General features: G+C 41.5%; 1 protein-coding gene across 2 annotated transcripts in view; it reads left to right on the forward strand.

The window, feature by feature from the left end:
* The window catches only part of FSHR (follicle stimulating hormone receptor), a 160,727-nt gene that overhangs the window by 101,698 nt on the left and 31,800 nt on the right, over positions 1-27,229 (forward strand). For both annotated transcript variants that reach the window (XM_059407808.1, XM_059407809.1), the window contains exons 3-4: positions 12,270-12,344; positions 15,602-15,676. In XM_059407808.1, the coding sequence (XP_059263791.1) occupies positions 12,270-12,344; positions 15,602-15,676 (150 nt within the window). The remainder of the gene's footprint in view (positions 1-12,269; positions 12,345-15,601; positions 15,677-27,229) is intronic.

Here is a 27,229-nt window from a genome sequence, read left to right on the forward strand (position 1 = left end):
AGTGCCTTGAGAAGGATGCTCCACAGAGTCCTTCACCCCAGCTTGTTAGAAACAGAAGCTGGCTGTCATGCAGGACTGCTGACGATGTGGCTGGCTGCCTTTTAATAACAGAATCGCAGAAATAATTAAAAATCACTGAATTCTAGGGCAGGAAGGGACCCAGGAGATCATGTGGATCAACAGTGTTGTTTTATAGATGAGGAACAAAGGCCCAGAGAAGGTAACTGATTTGACTCAAACAGAGTGGTTAATTAGTGGCAGAGTCAAGACTAGAACCTAGGTCTCCTGACTCCAGTGAAGTAATAAAAATCATGGTAAGCAGCATGACCTTTGCATAACATTATGTGTTTTCTTTTCCTTCTGCATGGCATACATTATTCATATGATCTTCAATAGCCCAACCAACTACAAAGAATCGAGTATGAAATGTATTGAGGTACCAAGGGCCTTACCAACATCTTACTGCAGGAAATGGATCTCAGAGAGCTCCAGCAATTTGAAAAAGTGATGAAGGACTTCCTCTGACCCACTCAAGAGACCTTGACTCATGCAGCTCTACATTGCTGTAGTTTAGAGAGCTAGAGGTTCAAATTTCTTAATCTGAACACCCCCCCCCCCCCAGTCTGTGTGCTAATGGATTCAGTAGTCCCCATTGTGAAAAAGATGTTCTTTCTGGCATGTTGGCGCATCTTCTTTCATGACATAATTGAAAAAGAAAAGAAAAAGCCAAGGGACCATAATTCCGGAAGGAGCAGCCATCTGCTGTGCTCACAGCAAGAGGCCACACAACTCCACCACAGGTAGCAAATACTGTATCACTAAGTTTAAGAGAGGACTCTGGTAAATGAGATCAAATAGACACTTAGTTTTGGGGGGAAGTTTTTTGGTTGGTTGTCTTCTTCCAATGTGGTCCAACAATACTCCTACATGACTCCTAATTAAAAGGCCAACAAAAATTTAAACACTTAGTGTATATACCCATATTCCACCAGATGATGGATGGAAAGCTCATACGTGCCTGATAGGAGGAGACTTGTTGGGCAAATACAAGATACCATGCTACAGTCTTAGGTTTTAGAATGAATAGATGGCAACAGCAAATTCCAAAATGTCAGGGACTTTAAAACTAAGTTTCCCTCTTTGTCACCTAGAAGTCACACTTTATTTAGGATGCCAGGGCAAGAGCTGCTTCACCATCTTTAATCATGGCTTCCAAGTTTGCCCTGTATGTCTCTAGCCAACTTGGTTGGAAAGGAGAGAGAACATGGAAGAACATCGCGGGGTACTATGGGCCAAGCCTAAGGTCACATACAACACTTCTGCTCACATTCATTGAGAGGAACCTTCTCACAAGATGATGCCTAACAGCAAAATTGCCCAGAAAATGTAGTCTAACTATGTACTCAAAAATAAGAGAGGAAAAACCAATTTTGATAGACAGCTAGAAATTTCTTCATGCCATGTATTATGTCCATAATCTCATAAAAACCCTAAGAGGTAGTTATAATGATCCCCACTGGATTAAATAAGCCTCATGAGGGTTAGCTAACTTGTCTAAGATAAAGGTAGAATTTTAATTCAAATCTGTTTGTCTTCCAGGTTTATGTTCACATACATTCACATGTGGATGTGAGCTAAGACAAACACAAGTCAGCAGAACCTTAGTAGATCAAGTCATTAGTGAAATTACACAGGTAGAGCATTTTACACCATGCTGCTATATAGGTGTGTAATAAAGGTTAATTATTATCACTATCATTATTATTGATGCAGCCTTGAGTCACACAGCTGAGACTTCCATATGTCCCAATCCCACAGATCACTTCTCACGGCTTGTGTGTTAGAAGCACCACCTACCTTCCCACCTCCTTTTCTTTGGCCTCTGCAGAAGCTGGCAAACTACAACGAAGCCAAGTGACCCAATCGACGTGCCTTCCCTTTCTTCTCTACACACAGTCCTCCACTCCCTTATACAACCCTGGTTTTCCATGACACAGAACCCACTAAACTCCTGGTTAAACAGTTTCCAACAGGCATACAGAGTAATAAAGGGATTTTCTGCCTTTTCTAATTTCTAACTCCAATATCATTCTATCTCTAGAAAATCTCTTTCCCTTTCCTTCCCTTTCTTTCCCTTTCTCCCTCCTTCTCTTTTTATCATCATCTTAATTCCCTTTGCTTTTCCAAACAACAACCATCATGGCTCCCAAGCCCAAGTACTAGCTACCCTCCTATATTCAGGCAGAGATGAACTCCTTTTTCACTCCAACTATGTCTCCACTAAGCCACTTCATTTTTATTTTCTTGCATATCAGATACATAGCCTTGAATTTTAAGTAAATCATTGGGACACTTAATTGTTAAAAAAAAAAAAAAGAGAGAGAGAACTCATGACCCACATCAAACCACCAATAAGTCATCACCTGACTGTTAATAATGAATGGTCTAACTGAAATTGCAACGTGCCATAATTACAATAATGATGGTAGGAAATGAAAACGTTTACAAGAAACACTGAAAAAAAGTAATTGAGAGGACTTGAGATTTGTTAAATATTTGAATGGAAGGTAGAGGTGACCCCAGGATCTAAAGCTTGGGTTTGTCTAGTGAACCAATAGGGATGATAGAGCTGTTGGCTGGACTTACTAATTGGGGAAGGGAGTGGAGTTGGGGGAGGAAAATAATGAACCTGCTTGCGGTAGAATATACGGCTTTGGTAGTTGCATACATGGACTCTGGTCTAAGAGAGAAATATGTCCCAATAACATGTGAAGCATCAACAGAGAGGTTCTAACAGGGAAAGCTTGAGAAATCCAAAGATAGAGCTTCAGAAATGTTGACATTAAGAAGGCATGAGAGAAAACATGGTATATGAGAACAAAGAATAAAATGTACTGAATCCTTACTCTGTACCCTGCTCTGCACTGCTGTGTTGGGCATCCTTCCCACACTTTCCTCCACTTCTTTTCTATTGCACTTCTGTACTCAAAACATCACATGCATGCTGCTTCCCTCCAACAAAACCGCTAATTCTTGGGAGACAGTTCTTGCTTTTTACGTGCTCTTACACGCTCTACACTTGCATAGAGAATGTACTAAAAAAGCACTTACCATATGAGTCACTGCTTGAGATTTTATCTATGAAAGGTGATTTTGCACGTTGACATATTGCCTTGCCAGAACTCTAGTACGAAGCAGCATGGAGGAATGGGGTGGTATTTAGTTGTTTTATAGGCATATCGCTCCCAAAAGGATTTCTACTCTAACAGGATTTTCTTAAGTGGCAATAGTTTTCCAACTCACTCTAAATATAGCCTACCTGATATCTGCCATCTTTTTAAGGCCCCATGATCATATCCGAGGTCGACTTTACTTACTGGCTCCGTGGTAATTGGGGAAATTACTTAATCTTTGTAGGCTTCTTTTTCCTCTTCTGTAAAGGGACTAAGAGTGATACAACCTTCATAGGGTTGTAATGATGATTAGGTAATTTAATAAATATGAAGAACAGAAAAACTGGCAAAAAGAGCCTAATAAATGTTAGCTATTATGACTGATTTTTAGTCCTTTTCCTCATCTGCTCTGGGAACTAAGGAAAACATATTACTTCAAAATATAATTACTCAACATTTTGTATTAAGACAAAACTAAAAATGACACAATTGGTTGCTGTTGATGTATTTGAAAGTGAGTTGTATTCAACTGTCTCTGATTGAGTCATGGAGGGTTCTTTTACTGGTCTCAGTTTGGGGCCATATTTAGAGCATCTTTAGCAAAGACTCACCTAACCCAGGAGAAGGAAGGAGATGTGACGTATCAGAAAAGGAGGGCATCTACCTGCTGCCACTGAGGAGGGAAAAGGAGCCCTTTGGTGACATCCTTATCACACACTAACAGCAAGTCCCACTCTGTACTGACCCTGTCCCAAAGGGAACAATATCCTTTTTAGGTTATGCCTTCAGTGACAGAGACATCCTTATTGGGGCACACTGCCCACTCTTCTTTGATGGCCAATAGACCAGTGGTGGGTCTCTGTGGGAAACACTCAGAATGGAGGTTAGTACAATGCTATATATCAGCTGCTTTCAGAATCCGATCTGCATTGGGGTTGAAATAACTATTCCTAGGACCTTTGCTAGCATCATTTTCCCAGCACAGTGGTTGGCTAACTCAGTATCTCCCAACTGAAGAGGAATTCAGTCTTAAACTCCAGAAGAAGGCAGACTGTCTAGCAGGCATGGTGACATCTGGGACTGACCATGTGATAAACACTGTGCTTTCACACATACCATCATACTTGGACCCTTTGACGACCCTGTGAGATAGTCATTATTCCATTTTATAGACAAGGAAACTGAAGCTCAGTGAGACTCCCTAACTTGCCCCCAGTTATACAGCTAGTAAGAAACAGAGGCAGGATTTAAACTCAGATCTCTATTCTAGTCTCTGCATCTGACCCTTACGAGAATTCTAAATGAGAGGGTTAAGTACGTGTTCAGAGACCATCATGAAATTTTCTGAAAGGCATTTTCACTGGAATTTTCACCTGAACTGTTCTGTATTTTTTAAAATTATATAGCACATTTCCAGAAGAATTTAGAGAGTAGAAATAGGATAGAAATACAGAAAATCATACAGTATATATTTGTGTGCATGTACATACATGTGTATATATGTGTATGCATATATGTATACCTGTATATGTATATGTGTGTTATGTATATTATGTATAAGCATGTTTAACATTTAATATGTAATAGTTAATTATATGTACTATATATAAAAGTATATTACTCATGTATCTGCAGCTATATTTAATTGCAACATACCAACCATTCTTTTTCTTTTTTCCAGTAACTCAGATGTAGTCTATCAAATAAAGACAGCACTGGCTAAAAGAAAGCCTAGAATACTAGACTGACTTAGAGATGATTGCTAAAACCGAAGATCAATTTTATTCATCTTTTAGATCCCTAGCACCCAGGCTGGTGCCTGAAACACAAAAGCTACTTAATGACAATCTGTTGAACATTTGTTGAATTCGTTCTTAACTCTTTTAAATATTCACTCCAAGGTTCTGCTAAACAAGACGCTTCCTTCCTGGGCTAATACACAATTTGATTTGTAAATACGCTGTTTACTGCAAGTTTTCAAGAACACAGCTTTGTTGTGCATGAGCCAGGGTAGAAAATCTTTTATAATCTTTCAAAGATAATTCATTCACTCAGCAAACATTTGGCTGGTAGCAGGAATACTAAAATAAAAGGCAATGTCGCTGTCCTCTTTGCTTAGTGAAGGAGACAAACCAGAGTGCAAATTCAATACAGTATGTGAGGGCTATAACAGAGTGTGTATGTGGGGATTCCAGACTACAGGGAAGGAAAACAATCAACTCCCATTTAGTCTGAGGTTATTAAAAACAAAAAATATTTGGGGCGCCTGGGTGGCTCAGTGGGTTAAAGCCTCTGCCTTCGGCTCAGGTCATGAACCCAGGATCCTGGGATGTCAGGGAGCCTGCTTCCTCCTCTCTGCCTGCCTCTCTGCCTACTTGTGATCTCTGTCTGTCAAATAAATAAATAAAATCTTTAAAAAAATTTTTTGATTTAGTGAATATTAAAAATATTTTAATGCACTTGAATCCCCTAATGTGCCTAATTAAGAAGGGGTATTTTAGCATGTTAGAGGGAAATCCTCTGTGGAAAGTAAAGGGAGGAGGGAAAAGAAGAGGTAGACCCAGTTGGAAAATATCTCCTATGTTGGGGGAGGGGGGAAAATAGAGCAAAGTCGTCTCCATGTGTATTTTATTTCATATTACATCCCAATATGTAGATGTCATTGAGGTTCTAGTGAGACCTTTAATTTCTGGTGACAGTTTCTTAGTTCTTCCTTATCCTGTATACCCATAACTAAACTCTGCTCTGAATCAAACAGTCCCAGCATTTAGCAAATAAGTATCAGGCAAAATGGTAGACAAATTAGTACCCCTCTATGATAGTTTGAAATCTTATGCTAGACCTGGTTGAATTCTACATGCTCGTTCATTCCCTAAAGTCCCTCCTACTGAACACCCCGCCCCCTTCCATCAAGTGTACCTGTATATAAATACCACCCAATGACAAGAAGAATGCACATCTGGAGTAGAATTTGTGGCTCAGAAACTCACTCCAGAGACATGCCCTGAAAACCTCCAGTATGTCACACAGACACATCTTCCCTTCCTTCAAGGAAACATGGAATTTCACATGCACAGAAGAGACCTTAAAAGTCATCTCCAATCCTGATAAAACCGTACCAATCATCTCTGCTGTTTCCTCTTCCATGGCAGTTTTGTCAGTTCAAAGACTTTATCTGGGAGCCATGGGGATCTGGGAAATGCTGTGACCCAGAGAAACAGCTAAAGGCATCCAGAAACTATTGGTACAGCAGACCAAATACATGTATGTGCTCCTTATATGTTGTGAATTAAAAGTGAAACTCCCGGAAACAAATGCCTAACTCACAGACAAGTTGGCCTCGGCTGAAATTCAGGCATGCTGCCTACAGGAAAAGGGTGAGAGACACTGACAAGTGTCACCTCCTTTGTAGTTCTATAGATGCCATTTCTGAACCTCAAGACTTTTCCTCCATTTACCCATCCATCCACTAAACATTTATTGAGTATCTATTACATGCTAATTTACCACTAGATGCCAAAGATTCAATGATAGATGAATGAGATGCCATCAGGAATTCAAAGTCAAGTTGGGGAATCAGACAATGACCACACATCCCCATCAAAAAAAGAGCATGACAAAACAATGTAATTCCTTTAACTGAGCAATCAAATAAGCCTTGTGAGAAGGAGAAGGTAGGAAAAATTTCAATGAGAAACATTTCAATTGTATCCAATAGGGATACAGGGTTTTTAAAATCAAGTGCATCGGGTGGTGGGGTTATGGACATTGGGGAGGGTATGTGCTATGGTGAGTCCTGTGAAGTGTGTACAGACCTGTACCCCTGGGGCTAATAATACATTATATGTTTATAAACAAATTTAAAAATTATTTTAAAAAATCAAATGCATCAATCCCCTTGGTTTAATTTAATTGAACTCCCCTATTGTGCTTTTCACATCCGTCATGTTTGTGATATGGAGAAATGTCTGGTTGAGTGTTATCACCAACATTTATCATACTAGAAGTTAAAACTGGGAAGCATTTTAGTTGTCAGTCCATTTTAAAATAATAAATCCCTACATGCTACCATAAATAATAATCATTTGCAAAATAACTTGTCTTCTCAAAAAAAATTAGTGTGCAGAGTACCATGATTTTACATATTTGCAAAAATTTTCAGCAATCTGGCTTAGTAGAAGACAGATGGAATCTCATGTCTGCTTCTGCATTATAATTGTGCCTGCCATATTACAAATCGAATAACCCCTGGACTCCATTGTAGCCTCAAAGAATAAGAGGGAAAACATTCTATTTTTAGCATTTTTATGAAAATACTTTTGGCCATACACACAAGATCACATTCTGAGAACAGCTAATCTGTCACATCCCTAGAGCTCTCCTCTTCTTATAAGCCCTTTACCTGTTGCCTCTAAGAAAACGCCATCACAGATGGAATTGTGCCAATTGCAATGATTTGTCACAATTGCAAAGAAAATTCTTAACTGAAGTTATTGAGACAAAGAATGGTTTCTTAATTATATAAGTTATTTGGATGTAAAAATTCCACATCCTCCCTTCAAAAACCAATTTAAGGATCCTCACAGCTGCGTATTATCTTAGTCAAGTCAGGTAACCTTTGTTAAACCTCCCTGGAGATATTTTAGCTACACTAACTCCACTTTACATAGGTACACTAAAAATCAAGGGAAGCAATACATAATGAAAAATACTGTCAATTATCAATACTAAATAAATGTTCTTATAGATTTTCCACACCAGCTCTTGCTACACATTTAACATCTGAAATAGTGTGGCTTTTTTTTTTTTTAATTTTCTTACTTATGAAAAACTAAACCTAACTAGTACATTCTCTGTTTTACTCCTGCTTCCATCTTTTATCTCTGGTTTATCTTGCTACAATTTTGGCTCATTATCTCTCATTATCTTGTGCTCCAAAAAACTTATCTAACTTATTATCTCAGTAACCAAGGGAAATTTGGCCCTTCTTGTTCCTGAAGCCAATTTTAAGACAAAATTCAAAGACCTCAAAAGGACCTTAATGATCATCTAGTTCAGCAGTTCTCAATCTTTCCTGTATAGGAGACTCACCATTGCTTAGAAAATTAAAGGGAGAAAAAAATACCAGAGTCCCGCTCCAGACTAAAATCCAAATCTTTGGTGTGGACACAGGCTTTGGAATTTTTTTAAGATCCATCAGAAGATTCATTAGAATGTAGTCAGACTTGAAAAACTATGATACAGGCCAACTATTCACTTTACAGTTGGGGGGACAGCAATGGCCAAAAGGGGAAGAATGCTTACTAATAGAATCACCAGGACAGAACTAGGATTTGGACACCACCTTCTGGCCAAGCAACATGACCAAGATTCTTCTATTAATTCCCTTAATTCAGACTTCTCAAAACACAAAGTTTATTCTCCTTCCCTTGCATAAAAGTCATCTTTCAAATAATTTTATTTATATTCCATAAACAATTAAATAGATGCACCCATTTTTTTCCTTTAAAAAATCCACTTTATTTGAATTTTAGAGATTATGTAATTCACATAAACAGAGAGAAGAAAAAAAGACACTGGAAAGTAGAAGATTTTGTCTAAGAGTCATAAGAAAAAATTAGGAAAACCAACTTAACCTAGAATGAAGATATCATTATGAACTCTTGTGGAAGATAAAGTTCATTACTTTAAAAGTTTATGGAATGGGCACATAGGTGGCTCAGTGGGTTGAGCCTCTGACCCTTGATTTCAGCTCAGGTCACATGGGGTCTTATGATTGAGCCCCACGTCCAGCTCTATGCTCAGTGCAGAGTCTCTCTCCATCCCCCTGCTTGCTAGCCCTCTCTCTCTTGCTTTTTCTCCTCCTTTTTAAAAAAAAAAATTTATTTATTATTATTTCTTATAAACATATAATGTATTTTTATCCCCAGGGGTACAGGTCTGTGAATCGCCAGGTTTACACACGATGCACCCATTTTTTAAAGATTTTATTTGCTTGAGAGCATGGGTTGGGGAAGGGGCAGAGGGAGAGGGAGAGGGACGAGCAGATTTCTCACTGAACACAGAGCCTGACATGGGGCTTGATCCCAGGATCCCGAGATCATGACCTGAGCCAAAATAAGATGCTTAAATGACCAAACCAACCAGGTGCCCTGAAGTGCACCATTTTAAGTTTGGCAAATTAGATAAGCATGTACACTCATGTTACTACTTCCCCAATCTTGATACAGAACATTTCCATCACCCCAGAAAGTTTCCCCTCATCTCCTCCCCATCAGCAATCTTCATCTCAGACCCCAGATGACAATCACTCTGACTTCTGTCACTACTGATTAATTTTTCCTGTTTTAGAACCTCATATAAGCTAAATTACATAGTATGTGTTCTTTGAATCAACATGATTTTTTAAAAATTCAATCATGCTGTATCCACAGTTTGTTCCATTTCATTGGTGAGTAGAATTTCACCAATATATGGATATTCCAGCTTATCCATTGGGTTGTCTCCAGTTTGAAACTAATACAAGTAAAGCTGCAATACATGTTTGTCTATAAGTTCTTGGGAGGGCATATATTTTTATTTATCTTGAGCTAATATATACAGGAGTGGAAATACTGGGCCCAGGGTGGCCCGGGAGATAGGATATGTAGAAGAAAGAGCTCCAGGCCTGCAATCAGCCAGAGGTGGTTCTGCACACAAGTGGGGCTGTTTATTAACATGGAGATCAAAATCTTCACAGGCATGTCAAAAAGATTGCAGAAAGTGTATATGGAGTAGCTGGCAAATACAGATGTGTAATAAATGATAACAGAAATGACTAGAGATGGCACTAGTTTGGGCTGAAACAAGATTCCTGAATTTCTCTGTGATACACTCTTCCACTGCTGCATACTGTTCACCTTCCCTCAACCCTCAGACTGTCAAAGGCTCCACCTCCCCCTACACAACCCCAACACCCTCTCTTGTATTTGAAGATGAGGCTATAAAATATGAACTACCTTCCGAAATAATTTAGAAATGTTCTTTGGCTTTCTGTTCACAAAGAATGAACAAAGAAAGAATTGAGAATGATAAAATTATCACTCTAATAATTTGTAGTTCTCTTTGACAAAAGGATGGAGGGGAGGGAGGGAAGATATCCAGATAAGGGAACTCGCAACACATACATTCACTAAAGGAGAAAAGTTTGCCCTTTAGGCAATATGAGGTGAGATATTACCATGAGTGGTGAACCAAACCTACTGATAGCTGTAAGTGAACCTGGAAATCATTTTTGAAAGATATGGCCCCATTCGGATTTAAGCTCTGTCCTCGAGTACTTCCTCCATGACCTATCCTTCCCTGTGCAACCCTTTTACTTAACTCCTTTAAGTGTTCAAATTAACATCTTCTTTTTCTAGGTCTACCACCTCTTTCCTACTCCTCCTCATTCCTGTACCTCCCAGAACTCCTTCCACTTGTAAGACAGAAGAGCAAAATAAATGACCAATGGCCAACATATTCTATCACACAGACACACACACACCACCCTTATCTATATTCAACTGTAAAAATTGTGAATACTTAAGTTTACCAAGTGAATCACGAAAAATGCTATCATAGAACAAGAAGGCTCTTTTTTCTCACAAAATGTCTCCTTCCTCATAGGGGCTTATGAGAAGTCACCCACCACCACTGAGTTGACGAGCTCCAGATATCACCAGCCCCCCTCAGTGAGCTGGCTGCTGCTTATAATCACACCTTCTCTGTAAAACTTCCTCCCTGCTCTGCCCTCCAGGCTTTCCCCTCATCAAGAGCCTTTCTAGAGCTCTTCAGCTAAATCCCAGGCCAACAGACAGTGCTTCTGCCTCAGCCAATTTGAATGCATGCTGCCTGTGAGATTTCCTAAGACACTCTCAGCTGCTGCATTAATACTGCATGAGCCTTCCTCTGGAGGCCTAATAATAGCATGTTTCATCTGTGAGCCACTTTATAAACATTAAGTGATTAAGCCACCCTCTATCTTCTCAAGCTCTGGGCTTTGGCATAGTGGACTTCACTCTCCACCATCCTCAAGTTACTCCAGCTGGGAAAAAGAAAAAAGAAAAAAACAACAACAACAACAACAACAAAATAAAAATAAAAAAAAAACCACAAAACCTGAAAGATCTTTCCTGGATATTTTACATCAAGACATGAAGACCAAAGGCCGTGCAGTAACAACCCCTACTTGGGTAATAGTATGGGGGGAGAGGGGAATGTTACTTAAATCCATGTTCCTTTGAAAAGAGATTAAATTGAGGTTCTCATCTCCCAAAGCTTGATTAGTAGAGAGAAGAACTTGACTCCATGGTCTAGAGCATGGTCATTGAACTAGAGCACATGGCACCAAATCCAGACTGCCATCTATTTTTATAAATAAAGTTTTATTTGAAGACAGTCATGCTCATTCATTTGCTTGCTATCTATGGCTACTTTTGCACTGCATTATCAATTGAGCAGTTGTGATGGAAACCAAATGACCCACAAAGCCAAAAAATCCTTACGATCTAGGCTTGTAAAAAAATTTTGCTGAGCCCTGCAGAGTCTAAGGAACTTCAAGCTTATTCTTATCCTGTATATTCCCTAAGTATCTTTTTTTTTTTTTTAGATTTTATTTATTTATTTGACAGAGATCACAAGTAGGCAGAGAAGCAGGCAGAGAGAGAGAGAAAGACAGAGGGAAGCAGTCTCCCTGCTGAGCAGAGAGTGACTCAGGGCTCAAACCCAGGACCCGGGATCATGAGTTCAGCTGAAGGCAGAGGCTTTATTTAACCCACTGAGCCACCCAGGCGCCCTGCTAAATATCTTTAATCAATTCTCTTTCCCTTTCTGGGCTTCAGTTTGTACATCTATAGACTGAATAACCTCTAAACTAACCGAGCCATCACCTTAGGCTTATTCTCTCATTGTTCTCTAAGTATTAGCATCTCATATGTTAGCTTTGACTCATTATTACAGCTGACTTGAGGGCAGGAATAGAGTTGTGTGTCTCTATGCTGAGCCCTAAATCCATCTGTGAAGTGTAACTGTACTGACTTGAATCATATAGTTTGTTTTTTGTTTGTTTGTTTACAGAGAGATCTCACAGAATGAAGTCTTGGAAGTGATAGAGGCAAATGTGTTCTCCAACCTGCCCAAATTACATGAAATGTAAGCAAGATCCTGTGGGGTTTGTTCATGGTCTTTGGCAATAGCCTTAAATTTTGTGTATATCCCTGGAAGGCCCTATCTCTGCTCAATCCTCTGATCTCTGAAATTCATTTTAAGAGGTGCCTGGGTGGCTCCATCAGTTGAGCATCTGCCTTTGGTTCAGGACATGATCTTAGGATCTTGGGATGGAGGCCCGCATTGGGCTTCCTGCTCAGCAGGGAATCTAATTCTCCTTTGCCCTATGCCCCTCTCCCTGCTCATGCATTCACATGCTCTCTCACTCTATCTCTGTCTCAAATGAATAAATAAGGAAAAAAAGGGGCACCTGGGTGGCTCAGTGGTTTAAAGCCTCTGCCTTCAGGTCAGGTCATGATCCCAGGGTTCTGGGATTGAGCCCTGCGTCGGGCTCTCTGCTCTGTGGGGAGTCTGTTTCCTCCTCTCTCTCTGCCTGCCTCTCTGCCTCCCTGTGATCTCTGTCAAATAAATAAATAAAATAAAATAAAATAAAATAAAGAAATTCATTTTAAGATGTCAAAGTCAGCCCAAAGGCACTGTCATAGGTCTCTCTGCCTGGTGACTCAGGTACTAACCTAGAGACTAGTCTTGTCATGCTCCCTCCCTCCCAGATTGTTTTTCAATAGACCCAAGAACCTTGTTCAGTAATTTAAGATACCTCTATCTCATCTTCTCATTTAAAATTATTCCATAGTAAAAATCCAAAATAAATCCCACATGATGTAGTTAAAGATAGGCAATCCTCACTTGAATACCAGCTGATGCCATAGATCTCCATGAAACCTTGGCCAAGATACAGAATCATCCCAAGACTTGGTTTTCTTATCTGTAAAATGAGAATAACAATGAAAGTACATGGCAAAGGATCACTGTGATGAATAAAGGAGATAAATATAAATCAGATCTAACACATCAACTGCCATAGAGGAAGTATGTCATAACAATCCTTGGTTCCTCATTATAACCCAATTTTCTTTCTCTTTTTGACATTCTCATTTTACACACCTGCCAATATTCATACAGATGCAGTTCTGTTTCATACCAGCCTATAATTACAATAAACCAATTCAGAGAATCATAAAGTATCAAGGCCAGGGACACCTGGGTGGCTCAGTCAGTTAAGCATCTGCCTTCAGCTCAGGTCATGATATTAGGATCCTAGTATCAAGTCCAGCATGGGCTCCCTGCTCCGCAGGGAGCCTGCTTCTCCCTCTGCCTACTCTGCCCCCTGCTTGTGCATGAGTGCTCTCTTTCTCTCTCTGTCTGTTAAATAGATAAATAAACTTAAAAAAAAAAAAATCAAGGCCAGAAGAGACTGGAGACTATTTGGTCCCAATTTTTCCAGAGTATATTCTGTTCATCATCAAACACTCAGGAAATAATATATTGAGTGTTGTTTAAAAAAGGTAAATGATAGTATGGTCAAATAAGTTTGGGAAACACTGGGCAAATAAAGTTAGATTCACTTACTGTAGGAAAACTCAGAACCTATAATATGCAAATATATACTTAGAATCTCCAAGGAGGATATTTTATTAAGAGTTCTCAGCCAAGATCACTGGAAAGGTTTCTTCTGTGGGGCATGTATTAGTATCTCACAACACTTCCCCGGAAATGGTTAGGAAAGCCACTGAACCACCTTCTTAACATTACAGACGAGGATGAAAGACACAGAGACGTTCCAATACTTATCTAAAGTTACCCAGCCAAATCCACAACAGGATAAGGACTTGAAAATAAATCCCAATTCTGGTATTGTTTTTAAACGTCTTTGTTAAGTTTGCCAAGTAGATGTATATATACACATTCACATTATCCATCCTATTTATTTAGAAATGACACATGGTTTGTCCATACTGGCAGCCCCTTCCCTTTTCCTTCCTTCTACCCACTCTGCCTCCCACCTGCATCGTTCCTCAGGGCCATTAAACCTCTGCAACTGATGCCTTCCCTCATTCTCCCCCTGCCCTCCTGTTCCTTCCTTTCTTCTCTGTTTGGTCTCACCTTTTCCTAGCTGGAAAAAGAGAGTTGACCAGGATCTCAGACACACAGGGCATGTCACAGAAATGAACCAAAGGGCAGCCAGCTCTCTGGGCAGGGTCAAGCAAGCATCCCCTCTGTTGTTCAGCGGGCCGTGGAGCTAATGGAACGGCTCTTTCATCTCTTCCCTGCACGGAGAGGTGCTCACCCCCATGTAGCACTGACTGTACTTAAAATAATTAATTACCTGGTACTTGGATCTGGGTAGCTACAGGTTACTGCGATATAAAAGCTAATGAAACAGGGAGGAAGTAATTAACACAGAGCACCTCTGCAAATATACATTGATCCAGCAAGATGAGGAAAGGGCAGTCTCTCTCTGCTGGCATCCAAATGTGAACATGCTCACCTCCAGACTATTGACCAGGACACAGTCAAAGCCAACAAGGGCAGAAGTCCCCACTTCTCAGGAGCTGTGAGAGTAGCCTCAGTCTACAGCAAACAGGGAATCATCAGCACATTCCCAGCTACTGTCTGCTGCAGGTTCTTGGTTAAAATCCGCGATGTCCACTGCTTTTCACCTGATCTGTGTTTTCCTTTGCCTCTTTACTTTTTCCCTAATCTCCTTTGCCCTTCACCCTCCCTTCCATCTTCTTTTCGCCTTCTTTTGTTGTTTTCCATCTCCTGCTCTCTTGTCTCCAGACCAGACAAAATCTCTTTTCCCATGCTAGTCTCATTCCTGCCCTCTTAGTCGCCGCAGAGGAAACAAGAGGGTTTCTAAAAAACACTTACCAGTTATGGATGCAGTGTGCTGGGTGAAAAGGACGCCCTCAACCAGTGCTTAGTTAGGCTATTACTAACAGGTGCCAAGAGAACATTAGTTCTGAGAGCCAAGTGGGTTAATATTCAGTTTGCACAGTCTCAACTCTTCATTGAAATGACGGATGGAGGGGCACCTGGGTGGTTCAGTGCGTTAAGCCTCTGCCTTCAGCTCCGGTCATGATCTCAGGGTCCTGGGATGGAGCCCCACATCGGGCTCTCTGCTCAGCAGGGGGCCTGCTTCTCCCTCTCTGCCTCGCTGCCTACTCGTGATCTCTGTCTGTCAAATATATAAATAAAATATTTTTAAAAAGAAGAAAAAAAGAAATGACAGATGGATAGAGGGATGGGTAGGTGAATGGATAAACCCTTTGCATAACATGAAAAATACGACAGCAATCCTCAGTGTTGAGTTCATGTACACGTTCTTTACTGTTTTGCAGTAGAATTGAAAAGGCCAACAATCTGCTATACATCGACCCAGATGCCTTCCAGAGCCTTCCCAACCTCCGATATTTGTAAGAACTCTTATACTCTGGTACCCCCTCTATAAACAAATTGTGTATTCCTGTTTTAGCAAAACATCCACCTGCTACTCAGGGGAGCAACTGTTTTTTTTTGGTTTTTTTTTTTTTTTTTTAAATAGGTGTGGGTTAACGTAGAAGAGGGGAGACACTTGCTGGTGGGTTATATTTAACTTTAATAAGTGAGTTCTACTATTATAACTGCATTTTTGTTTTCACTTACTAAAACAGACATCATAAGGCATGTCACTTGCATAAATGGAATTGTCACATGGACTTCTTGCAGAAATCAGTCATAATTTAGTGTTAATAAGATGCAGCCAGAATTTGTGCTAGCATTTAGCTTGTGACCTTGACCTCAAAGACATCTCATTTGTTCTGCATATACACATTTTTTCTTTGATACATTATGGTGCTTTATTTTATAAGTTCTAGTTAATAATAGACATGGTATTTTATCAGCGGAGAGATTCCAAGTGTTTGAGCTCCATCCTTTGAGCCTGCCACACTAACAAAAACACGGTTTCTTCCATTCAAATGGCTTCCAAAACAGCTGAGTGCTTGAAAGACCCCAGAGTGCTAGGATAGAAACCCATAAAACACCACGTAAGAATTTGGGCTAGAAGTCACACTAAGCCCATTTACTAGCTACTTATCACAGGCTAGAACTTAATCTCTCACAGCTTTTTCCCTGTCACAAGAATGGAAATAATAATGATAGATGCATATCAGTTACCTATTAACATAGTAATGTATAACCACCACCACCCCCAAAAAAGAGTTTTAAAGCAACATCTCTTTATTATCTCTCATCTATGAGTTGATCCATGGAGTGGGTCTGCTGACCTGGACTGTTTGCCTGACCTCAGCTAAGCTCACTTAAAAGTAGCTACATTGGGGCACCTAGGTGGCTCAGTGGGTTAAAGCCTCTGCCTTCAGCTCCTGGGGTCCAGGGATCGAGCCCCGCATTGGGCTCTCTGCTCAGGGGGAGCCTGCTTCTCCCTCTTTCTCTCTGCCTGCCTGTGATCTCTGTCGAATCAATAAATAAAATCTTAAAAAAAAAAAAAAAAAGTAACTGCATGTAGGTGGCAGGTCAGCTGGGGACTGGCTGCTGTGGACTATCCCAGGTGAGAGGACAGGTCTCCACCAAGTTGTGCTCATTTCCAGCAGGCTAACATAGGCTTGCTCTGATGGCAGTCCTGGGGGTTCCAACACAGACAGCTCAAACTTGCAAGCCTCTTGAGACCCACACCCTGAATTAGCACACTGTCTCCTCTGGAATATTTTATTAGCCAAAGGAACTCATGGGGCCAGCCTTGATTCAAGAGGTAAAGAAGCACATTCCCTTTTTTTTAATGGGACAAGCTGCAAAGTCACAAAATAAGGTGTGTGGATACAAAGAAGCACAGGGCATTGAGGCCAACTTTGCAATCAGTTTAAAGTATGTAAGAAGTTCTACCCACTGCCTGTCACATGGTAAATGCTCATATTAGTACTAGTTGCTAGTGATACTCTGACCCTAAATTTTGATCCATGATAACTGGAGTTAGTAGATCCAATGAGCAACACTTGGCTGTCGTATACCTCAGCTCTGATGGACTAAGGGAATGAAAGATTGATTTAACGGAATAGAAACTATAGGACATGGAATTTCCTCTCCCTGACAGCTGCTGAGAAGGGATCTGAGAAAGAGTCAAGGTTGCTCACTCCTGAGTTAAAGTCAGAGGCAGGACCGGCTTCACTGGCATGCTGTCCATGCAGTCATGCAGGGCTCCATCCCCAAAGCACCCCACACCCAGAGGGCCTCCCATTAGGTGTGATTCCTTGCTGATGCTGTTGTGAAATGCTTAAACTTTTTTTTTTTTGTTTTAAATACAAAGGGTCCTGTGTTTTCTTTTTGCACTGTGCCCCACAAATGCAGCCTCTCAGGCTCTGAAGTCAGGGTGACAACCTCTTCTTGTTTCAGACCTGGGAGTCTTGGCTCCCTAAATGCAATTTGCTATACTGTCTGCAGAAACTAACCTGGATTAGGCATATAACAGTTGAGGAAATATAGGTTAACAGAGAAGGCGTGGGCCTAAAATTTTAAAAACTGACTTCTGACTTCATCCTCACCCCACCATGTACTCTTGGGCCAACTGGACTTCTGAGTGCACTTGTATAGGACCCTCAAGTGAAATTTATATGTGAAAATACTATACAAACCAGGAAGTGTTCAAAAACACTAATAAATGTACTGAGTATTTTGTAGGATGATTATTTCTGACCAACTCAAGTCTAACAGTCCACTCTAAGGAAAAGTTCACTAAGGGCTGAACAAGAGTTATGGTGGCCACTGAGAACTTCAGCTTTTGCTTACACCAGTTGTCATGAGTTCAAAAAGAAGAGGCTTGAGAAATGCCTTTACATTTCATGGAACAAGATAGAAAAGAAAAAAAAAACTATATATGATGGCAGAAGGACCTGATTTCGGTGGGATACTGATATTTATTAGGTAGACAGCAAAGTACTTTCTGGAAGCTTCAGTTTCCTTATCTGTAAATAGGGTGGGTTGTGAAAAATAATTAATATTATACCTGTGAAAAACATCTTGCAAGTTGTTTCTCAGTATACAAACTATAACTATACAAACAGCAGTGCCTGAGTGGCACAGCTGGTTAAGCAACTGACTCTTGATTTTGGCTCAAGTCATGATTTCAGGATTGTGAGTTCAAGTCCTGCATTGGACTCTGCACTGGGCATTGGAGCCTGTTTAAGATTCTCTCTCTCCCTCTGCCTGTCTCCCTTTCCACTCACATGCACATGCTTTCTCTCAAAAAGAAAAAAAAATTACACAAACATAAAATTATTAGTGCCTGTTACCCAGTTGGCTTATTTCATTTCTTCTTTTTCTTCTTTCCCTCCCAAATGCCATCTTCCCTTCTTTCTCTCCCTTTCCTTTAAGAAAAAGTCTGAGCGGAATATGGCGGCCACAGAGCCTTCAACAACAGAATAAAATCACATTAGGACATGCAAAGGAATCCACAGGAGAACTGCCACACACATGCATGTAATGAAGAGCATTCCTGTAGAGGATAGGTCCAAGAAGAAAACCACCCCTTCACATGTCTATTCCATAATGCTTGATAATAACAGCATGAATAGTAGCCAGAATGGTGGGCTGGAAGCAGGGGAATAAGGGATGAGGAATCAAAACAAAGTTTGAAATCAAGCGATCCAGAATTAGACTCAATATTGGCCTATACTTTATGGTCAACACCATTCGCTCTTATAAATAAGGACCCTCAGCCCTTCCTCTAGGGGGTGAGAGCTAGGGAGGAACTTAGGAGGATGTGGGCATGGAAGGCACAGCCCCAGTAGGAAGGAATGGGAACTTAGACAAAAAAGAGGGGCCAGGCTATTCCTGTGATTCTGGAAGAAGCTAAAATCTATGCCATCAATCATCAAATCCAGCACCCCCCACCCCATGTCCTTTCCTCACTTTGAGATGTTGAGTGGTCCCCACTCCCACCTGGCTCCCCCATCAAGTCCAGACAAAGCCGTAGGTGACTGATTCCAGCCACATCATTTATAAGAGCAGGTTATTGTTCTCAGACCATTTGAGAAAAGAACTTGTCAGCAGTTTGGACAACAACAAGTCGTTGTCAAAGTAGCCTCCTTGATTACTCTGAGAAAAATATTTACGTAATTCTACAGTGAGTAAAATTCTTTCACATCCACTGCCATGCATCAAGAAAGTAAGAAGTTAAGAAGAAGAGTGGTCCATCTTAAATCTTTTGACTTTATTGCTAAAGGTGAGCTATTACCAGCTGCGCATAGTTCCTTCAGATGTGGTACATGATGACCCTGGGAATCCCAGAAACTCTGCACTCCAAAAGCACTTCTACCAGTAATACTTCTATTTGGGGTTCAGCCTGTGGCCCTTTGAAAAATTTTCAATACTGATAAGGGATCTAAATTAGGTGGACCTCAAATCTGAAAGAGTCCATAATGGAAACAAAGCCCAGTTGAGCCTCCTTCTCCTTCCATGCTTATTTGTGTCTGAGCAGCAGTCACAACGGCCTCACAATCCAGTAGCCAGGTAGAGGTAGTTGGCAACGATTTCAGATATTCTTTGGGATGATGAACTACTTGCTTCATGGCGAAGAAGAAACACAAAATGGATGAAAGAATCCAGAAGGGACCAGTAGGATTGAATACTTGTTTATTTCCTGAAGCCAGGATAAATGTTTATCATCACAGCCACCAAAGCAGGAAATTACAAGGGGTTAGAGGTAAGTTTCCATTTGACTGGAACATCCTAATTCACACACACACACACACACACACACACTTGGAAATGTTGTTTTGGAAATTTTCAGCATTGATTCCATTTCATGATGATCACTTGATGGCACAGAATTCAAGACAACTGGAAATCAACGTTCTTCATCACTGCCTTCATACTTCACTGAGGAACTTAAAGTGGTTAGGGAAAAAAAAAAACCTCATGAATAAAGAAAGGTACTTTGACTAGAAGAATATACATCACAGGATTCATCTGGGTGCATTTTTAAAGTCAATATTGTATTTGCAGACAATATTTCTTTCTTTACTGCTCTGCCTTCCTGGAGCTGACCTTTTGTATATGAAAGATTATCTATTGATCTGTAAATAAGGTTTACACAATATTTTCTTGCCTTTGCATCCTGTCAATGTAATTCCCAGGCAGCTGGGTGTTGCTCTTTACTTCTCAATAAACCCTAATTCCATCTTAGCAAACCCTCCCCACAGCTGGGGAGGGCCGCTCCCCAACTGACAACCATCTTCTCCTCACATGCAGGCTTGTTAGACCCTCCTTAGGATCCCTGTTAGCAGTAGCCACACCATCTGCTTTCTCCAGCCAGGACTAATTCCAAGAGAGTCTTCGCTGGGACTCACCCAAGCAATTCTGGCTGTTTCCTCCCCATCCCTCCCCTAAGTCCCTCACTCTCTGGTCTGTATTCCTCTTTCATTTCCTTTAATAGGAGTAATGAAAGTAGCTTCTCAGATTATAAAAGCTGAACCAAATGTTGGACATCTCAAAGGACAGATGCTAGGGACTCAGGAAGCCACACAGAGTAGAGCCACCTGTCTGAGCTCAGGTGTTGGCTCCCACTCTTCTTGGTTGTGTGACCTTTGGTAATAGCTTTACTTCTCTAAGTCTCAGTTTTCCTTTCTATAAACCAGGAATAACATTACCTGCACCTCTGTTTTGTATGAAAGAAGTTACTGAAAACAATGACTAACGCTTAGAAAATTCTCAGTAAGTGTTAACAATTCTTATTAAACTCTTGACCCTGTCATTTACTAGCTAGGAAAGCTCACAGAAGAGACTTCATCTCTCTGTACCACAGTTCTCCCCTATGCTTAATAAAAACAAAGTGATACCTACCTTTTCAGATAGTTGCAAGGATTAATTTGCTGAGGATGGTGACAGTAGTGGTGATGGTGAATATTTTCCCACTCCGGTATCCCTAAAGTTTTTGGAAGCATTTTTAACATTTCTTTTGGAGAGAATCCACTGACCAGCATTCAAATGTGGAAATACATCACTTATGCTTCTCAAAGGAATAAGGCATCCTTCTTACTGAACTCCTCACATATCCAGAAAGGTCCTTCCAAACAAGCAAAACTGCATTATCCTTCAGAGTTCTAATGGAGAGCTCTTGACCTCTCCTTTTATTGTTTATTTTCAATACTCATTGTCCACAATATCTCTTGCCGTCTCCACAAAAACTAATTCCAGTTCTTCACATCACGGCTGGTTAGATAATGCGTCCCACTTTTATGCTGATTCACAGTTTAACACTTTTCCTCATTCTTTATTGCCTTTGAGCCTCCCGGCAATCCAAGAAGTGGGCAAGGTAGAAGTCCATGCATTTGCAGCAGTACGCTGGCCTTGCCTGTAGTCCCTGAGTACGTGGCTCTCCTCACAGGAATGTGCAATGGCCCTACAAATTGGAGTATTCTGGGTGTACAGCAAAGGCTGGCTGACTGTCCTGATGACCATATGAATGTTCATTTTTAGAAGTAATGACAGCCATGTACATAGTAGAAAGGACTGGTGTCTGCCCTTTTCTCCTCTATCATTTTGGATGCCAATTGGCCAATAAATAAGAACTCATTCATTCAGTCTTTCAACAATCATGTATTGGGGTCCTACTATAGTCTAGGCTTTGTAGTAGTTATTGGATATACAAAAGATGCCAAGACAGATGAAGCCTCTGCGCTTGTGGAACTTACATTCTAGCTGAAGAGATAATGTTCAATAACGTTAGGTGGTGTTCATGGTATAAAGAAAGATAAAGTAGGACAAGTAGGGAATAATGTTTTAAAAAGGTGGTGGTTGAGAAAGGATGGAGGAGATGGCCTTGTGAGAGAGATAGGAGACATCTATGGACAGATCTCAAGGAGCTCAGTCTTTTGTGGAGAAAAGGCTAGCTAGCACCCATTAACTCCTGGCAATAACACATCTATCTGTAGAGCTGTGTGGTCCTTGTCATAAACAAGAGGACTGACCCCATGCTTCAGGCTGGAGGAGTCAGGGGAAGTGTCATGTGGGTAGGCAGCACTTAGCTGCAACCTAAGGGGTAAATAAAATTTGGAAAGATAGAAAAGAAGGAATTTCCTGGAGTGGGGGGGGGGGGGAGATGAGCAAATACATAGAAGGTAAAAGGATCATGGAACAGGCAGAGGAGGGGGAGAAACTGAGTCCCAGCTACAAACAAGACACACACTGAAGAGTAGGAATGCATTAGGATAGACTGGGTTTGGTAAGATTAAAGAAATTAAGGCAGGGGAGTTCAGTCCTACTACCATAGTAAAGAGTAAGCTGTAAGAGATTTTAAGCAGCACAGTAACGAGATGACAAGGGTTTGAACTGTACGTTGACCAGGAGCAGAGTACCGACATACACTAAAGGGAGACCTGCTAAGAGGCAACTGCTATAATCCAAGGGTACAATAATGATGGCACCTGGAGGCCTGGGGAGGCATGGTTCAACTGGGGACAGATTTCCAAAGAAGAATCATTGGTATGTGATTTACCTCTAGGTGAGACATGGACCCAAGTGACTGCAATGATTTTTGCCCCTCACTTCCAGTAACCCCCAAAGCCTTCCTTCTCCCATGCCCCCTCTAAGCACCTCACACATAGAACCATCCTCCAGATGGGACCAGAAGTCCTTTTACACAGGGGCTGGTGCTTATTGGAAATAAATTATTAGCTATCTCCCTGGCTGTCAGTGTTGTAAGGATCTAAGGATGTTGTCATGGCGACAAAAATGGGCACAATGGAAATTATACAATTGCTTCTTTTATCAGTTAGGTGTCTCGCAGAGCCAACTATGCCTGCCATTGTCAATGCTAGGAAAATATGGTCAGATTTTTCTTCTGAAATGCTCAAGTTCAGGATGAGATTTCAGCCTGAGCCTGTCCGCTCAAGGAGGGCAAGAACCTCCGCTTTGCTGAGGGCCTGATCATTAAGGAGGTGATGCTTTCATACTGCTCACCTCCTTTCCTCATTCCTCTAACCTGTTCACTGTGTCTTCTCCTACAAGAAGCCCAGGGATTTTCCCTCAGCAAGCTATTCCTTGATCCATCATGGTACATCAATACGTTCAGGGCTTGATGTTCTTCTTCCTAGAGGAATTTCTGTTTTTAAAAGAGAGGCATAGACAAGGCAATGTGAAACCCAAGGACTGATAATGATGGACTTCAGGTATGGAGGTTTCTGGAGAGAGAGCTAAGTCCCAAAGGATCCACTCTAATAGCACCTAGGCAACCATACTTAACCCACGTGCAGAGTCTCTGAATTGTTTTTTTCATAGGATAGAGCTTCTCATGAAGTAGTTGTGTCCTCACCTCATTTTTTTTTAAAAGATTTTATTTATTTGACGGGGAGAGAGAGACAGTGAGAGAGGGAGCACAGCAGGGGGAGTGGAAGAAGAAGAAGCAGGCTTCCTACTGAGCAGAGAGCCCAATGTGGGGCTCAATCCCAGGACCCTGGGATCATGACCTGAGCCGAAGGCAGATGCTTAACGACTGAGCCACCCAGGCACCCCTCGCCCCATTAATTTTTAAATAAGCCATGTCGGTCATCACCAGAAGTCAAATGTACAGACAAGTGCAGCGAGGGGCCGGAGACAAGTCTCAGAAGAGCTGTGTGAAGCTCAGACTTGATTCCTTCCTCAGTGCTAGCACAGCTCCCACTTCTCCCAACAGTGATGGCTGATCCTTTTAGGGCTTAGTTTCTTTTCTTTTTTTTTAAGATTTTATCTATTTATTTGTCAGAGAGAAAGAGAGAGAGAGTTAGCACAGGCAGACAGAGTGGCAGGAGGAGGCAGAGAGAGAAGCAGGCTCCCTGCTGAGCAAGGAGCCCGATGTGGGACTCAATCCCAGGACACCAGAATCATGACCTGAGCCGAAGGCAGCCGTTTAACCAACTGAGCCATGCAGGTGTCCCTAGGGCTTAGTTTCTTCATCCACATAATGGACATAATATGCTTAATGAGGTAAATGAGAAGAGGAAACTGGACTACACATCCTCTAAGATCTCTTCTAACTCTCAAGTCTAAACTGTGATCTTCACAAATCTGGGCTTCCCAGTGATGGTGCTGTCATCAGTTCTGTATATTTAGACCCAGCACGAAGCGCCTTGTACAGAAGGAGAAATGCTCTCTGCAAGATGGGAAAACACAGCTCCCTGCAGAACACTGTATTTCCCAGACCAGTCTCCTCTTCCCCAGGATGCATGTGGACCTTTCAAGTACTGAGATCCTCTGGGTACATTAAGAACTTAAAGCAGCTATAGATTTACTCTTAAATTAGGAACAGCAGAAACTCAACTCCTGGAACTAAAGGACAATCATAGGATCCATCCCAGTCACTTCAGTCCCACACACCTGGGCACAGCCAGCCTCAGCAGACTCCGGCAAACACTGGAAGTGGGGCTGAGGCCTACAAGGCAGACTGTACTGGGCAATGCTGGAGCTGGCCTGGGAGGGCCAGATCCCCAGCAGGGGCTGCCTCAGGCACAGGCAGGAGGAGCGACAACTCCAATGGCAAACCCTAATGGCATCAGGCAAAGCGCCACCTCCATGCAAGATGAACCCCTGCCTTATCTTCCATCGCTGCAGTCAGTGTGGGGAGATTTAAAGGCTGTTTGTGTCTTTTGCAGACCCTTTTACATTTGCAGTTATCCCTGGGAGATGTCACAGATGCTTAAGAAATTAGAGCTAACACAGAATTCTCCCTAAGGATTAGGGCAGCCCATGGAGACTAGGATGGGCAGAGGAGTCTGGGGAGGGCAGCAGGGGCAGGCTGGACAATGACAGAGGGAGGGCGACACAAGAGAATTCTAGTTACCAGATTCTGTGCTACTCCAAGGTGGGGACTAGGTTGTCTTCATAGCTAGATCCCCAGGTCTGGGCATTAAAAACAAAAACAAACAAACAAAAGAAAAAGAAGGCACTCAGCTCTGCATTTTTCCTTATAGAGTATGTTGGCTGTTCAGGTCTCATGTACCTGGTTCTCGCCTCCCTCTAATAGATGTTGAAGGACACACTTTTCCTTTGTTGCCCTCATTTATCTCATCTACTTTCTCTTTCCTAATGTGTGTTCGTAGGCTGTCAGCTACAAACAAAGGCATGAGAATGTAGGCATGGTCTAGTGGAAAGGCCCTGCTGCTCCCACACTCTAGACATGCCCATCTGAGAAGATGGCTTCCCCACACATGGGGTACAGAAAGAACACAGCCCAGGGGACTCACCAGCCAGCAGATGAAGTGGCTCAGGACTAGGGAGCAATGAAGTGGCAGAAAATGCAAAGTAAGGGATTCATTTCTGGGCCCCCCACAAGGCACGGGGTTTGCACATAGTAGGTTCTTCATGAAAATGCAGGTCTGAGTTTGAACCTGTCTGTCTGGGTAGGGAAAGGGAAGGAGCTTTAGAGGAATATCTGAGGCATTACGGAGTATGAATGCCAAAGTGACAAATGCTCTAAGGAAGAATATCTTCATTGGTAGCAGACAAAAATGTTCTGTTGTGGTTTAATCATGAGTTTACTCATAGTGAACACCCTGCCCCCCCCAAAAAAAAAAAAAAAATGCTGAGTTCAGGAGGCGGAGAGCTCCTCCCTCACCAGTTTGGGTTTCAAAGCTAGCAGTGCAAGGAAGAGAGCAAGATGTTTAGGGGGCTATGGAGAAGAAATCAGGTACCCCCCAACAAAGGTCACCCATTAAGGTTTCTCTGGACAAGGAACAAACCACAGGAGTCAAGTAGACACAGAGTCACTCGTCAGGACACCAAGAAGAGCCACAGACCCAGGTTCCAGTCCTGTCAGTGGGAACTTGTAAGCAAGCAACTAGACCCCTCTGGGCCTCAACGCAATGAGGAGAGAAACCATGTTCCTCTCTCCTTCTAAAAGTTGTCATAAAGAAGGAAAGGCAGGGAGAAGACGAAACACGTAGGAGACTGCTTTTAAAGTTTAAAGCAGCAACAAGAGCAAGAATTGCTAACTCGAAGAGGTTCTGATGGATGATACGGGGGCGGGTAACAGGAATCCTAGCATAGAAAGAAAGCATTTGCACTTGGTGTAAGTTGATACAGTCTTACAAAAGCGCTGAGAGATATTTTCTGATGACTCCATGTTATGGGTGGTTAATTTGAGGTTCATAGATGGTGACTGAATTGCCCAAACTCAGAAAATGGGATTAAGAAGCAATCCTGGGACATGAAAAATAGGGAAATTAGTGTTTATTGAGCATCTATTCATCTCATCGTCCCATCTTCCCAAAATAGTATGTGTGTATCTTGCCCAATTGACAAATGAGGATTTTGAAACTCAGAGATTATGTACTTGACAGAATGGAAGCCAGAAATGTCTGACTCCAACCCAGTTCATCCCACTTTCTGGCACACCACAGCGGGGAAGGTGTAGAGCACAGATGAAGCCAACATAATGTACTCGGTGTTCTGAGTAAAACATTGACACCTTATTAATGTTTGCCATGTGGAACTTGTGATCATCTACTCAGGCTAAGTCAGAGTATACCTAAGAAATAGCTTCCTAAATAATTAATGTTAGAAATGAGTTGTGAGGAAGGGTGTGCAAACTGTTTAAAATATTAACTCTTTTGTGACTCCCCTATGTATTTTAAAAGTAACTGCTTGCCACAAATTGGTAGTTTGATTAAAGTTATTCTTACATTGGCATCCAAACAGATCCCAAAAGGTTGCCACTTGGCAATGCTCTATTGGCAGTGAATCTAACCTAGAGAGAACTTTAGGTTTTAAAAGTCCTTTATGTAGCCAATGTGCTATAATGGAAAGAACATCACAGGAAAAGCATAGGAGCCAGAGTGCTGAGTTCAGATGCCATTTCTTCCACTTTCTAGCAGACAAGCCAAGAAAACAGAGGCTTCAAAACTTTCAGTTACCCGAAAATGGAGCTAATACTACCTTTCTTCTAGAGTGTGGGCAGGACTAAAGAATTTCAATACAGGAGGGCCTTTAAAATGTTGCCTAAC

The sequence above is a fragment of the Mustela nigripes genome, chromosome 7 (genome assembly GCF_022355385.1).
Source record: "Mustela nigripes isolate SB6536 chromosome 7, MUSNIG.SB6536, whole genome shotgun sequence".
NCBI lineage: Eukaryota > Metazoa > Chordata > Mammalia > Carnivora > Mustelidae > Mustela > Mustela nigripes.